The sequence below is a fragment of the Platichthys flesus genome, chromosome 14, assembly GCF_949316205.1.
Source record: "Platichthys flesus chromosome 14, fPlaFle2.1, whole genome shotgun sequence".
Classification (NCBI taxonomy): domain Eukaryota; kingdom Metazoa; phylum Chordata; class Actinopteri; order Pleuronectiformes; family Pleuronectidae; genus Platichthys; species Platichthys flesus.
Window position 1 is genome coordinate 12141479 of NC_084958.1, and position 2067 is coordinate 12143545.

Below are 2067 nucleotides of genomic sequence, written 5' to 3' on the forward strand. Positions count from 1 at the left end.
ATTTCTTATGCATAGAGGTGTTGTCCTATAGCTGCTTTAAATCTGTGACGTTGATTCATTTGTATTACTTTTATAAATAACACAATAGAATCGTTTTTTTCCAACATTTACCACAACTTGGTAAAACCTTGTTTTCCCCTCTCTGCCATCTCCTGTGATGTGACAGCTGTACGGTGCACGGTAATGTCAGCCCAGCCTCATTCAACACGTCTGACTGGCTGTCACTCAGTGCTTTTTGTTTTTTTCCATTCTCCAGCACCTGTGCTTGGCCGTCACACAGCTCAGAGAATGACTCTGCTGCCATCTCAGCAGAGGAACAACGGAGTCTGTGACAAAGCTTCCCCAACGCTGCCCCGGGGACCATACATGTGGAGGCAGGTAGGACGTTATATATTAACCAGGGTCAGAGGTTATGTTTCATCACTAGTGGAGCTATAGCCGGACGCATACCAATGCAGAATCAGGCATTCTTCTTGTTTTGTGTGTATTTATATGCGGCGTGTATCCATCCACTTCCATGTCTCTGAAGTGCCATTGCTTCATCTATTTATAGCTGTTGGGACATTTGCTCAGTGTCCATGTAGAAATGTCAGGCAACACATGAGGCTTACAGCTTTCAACTGTAAATGGGAAGGTCAAGAAGCTGCTTCAGAAGTCGACCTTTAACATGAATCACTGATAAGACAATAGAAGTTACTTTTTGCCATTCATCATATTTTCGGCATATTCAGCTGAACTCTAACTGCATCTTCTGCAAATGTTTAAAAATGCCACATCCTTTTGAAACAAACTTAGTTTCAAGCTTCTTCCGTTTTCCTCTCACCCACTCTCTGTCAGGGAAGGGATGGAAGAAAGTTATGAGACATTGGAGGAGGAGTTAGGGACATCAAGAGCAGATCCTGCTCCACACAAGACTGTTCGACAGATCCGCAGACCAGGTGGCGACACACATCCGAACACACACGTACATAGAATCTGTAATGCCTGCACATAAAACACTCATCCGTTGTATTGTCCAGCTCTATAAATACTTGGGAGCATCAGCGAAGGGAGGTGCTGAAATAGGACTCCTTGTCAAAGTCAGCACAGTGATAATGCACCTTGGCTGCGTTGGACGGATGGTCAGGATACAGATCGTTTCACTCGTCAGAGAACTGTAGTAGGCTTAAGTTCATCTTAACACAATCGTGGTATTTTGGTAATAAGACTAGGGCTGGGTGAAATTTTATTAAAATACCAAATTTCAGTTGATATCGATAATTATAATAGTTCCCATTATTATTTTCTATTTGGATCATTAAAATGAAACATTGGTTTAAACATATGTGGATAACGAAACTGTATATTGAGGACATGGTTGTTCAGGCTTTTGTTGTTTTTTTGGTTTATGATACTGCACCCCCCTCAGCAACACTATATCTGTCTGTTTCAGAAATGTATGCTGCAAGGAAAATCCGAGAGGTTAGTTGGAAAATAACCAACATGAAAAATCTTTCACTGCCCCCCTCCCCATATCTCTTTTATTCTCAACTACATGTTGCTCTCCAACAGGAAATGGCTCCAGCTTCACAACAACCAAGGGCAGAACCCAAGACTTTGCTCAGAGAACCCAGCTTCCCTAGAACACGTGAGCTATTTCTTTAATTCTCTGTCACCCTCAGCTTTTCAAGGACATGTTTCTTCATTGAAGTATATTAGCTGATTCATTTCCTTGTCAAGACGACTTTAAGTTTGTTTGGTGGCAGCAAGCAGGCTAAAAAGAAAAACACAAATATATCGATAGACATTTCTTGTAAATGCATAAAGTTAAACATTTTGCATTTCCACTTCAATTTTTGTATCAATTAAATTGACACAATATAAGATTTAGGGGAACATATCAACATCAAACTCCTGGAGAATAAAGTGAGTACACAATTTGACGTTCCTTTTGATATATTCTTCTCTTTTTTGTCTTCCCTCAGCATCCTTGCCAAAAACCTTGTCCGCCCAAATCCCGGCCCAGATAGAAACACCGTGGGAGAACGTCACTCTGAACCGATGTCTGTTTGTGGCCATCACCATCCT

At 41.3% G+C, this 2067-nt stretch overlaps 1 protein-coding gene across 1 annotated transcript in view; it reads left to right on the forward strand.

Annotated features, from left to right (window-relative positions):
* Positions 1-265: 265 nt before the first annotated feature.
* Positions 266-2067, forward strand: part of LOC133968883 (junctional sarcoplasmic reticulum protein 1) — a gene marked incomplete in the record, with an annotated part of 2124 nt that continues 322 nt past the window's right edge. The window contains 5 exon segments of the mRNA XM_062405125.1: positions 266-374; positions 838-938; positions 1433-1461; positions 1552-1627; positions 1965-2067. Of these exon segments, the coding sequence (XP_062261109.1) occupies positions 289-374; positions 838-938; positions 1433-1461; positions 1552-1627; positions 1965-2067 (395 nt within the window).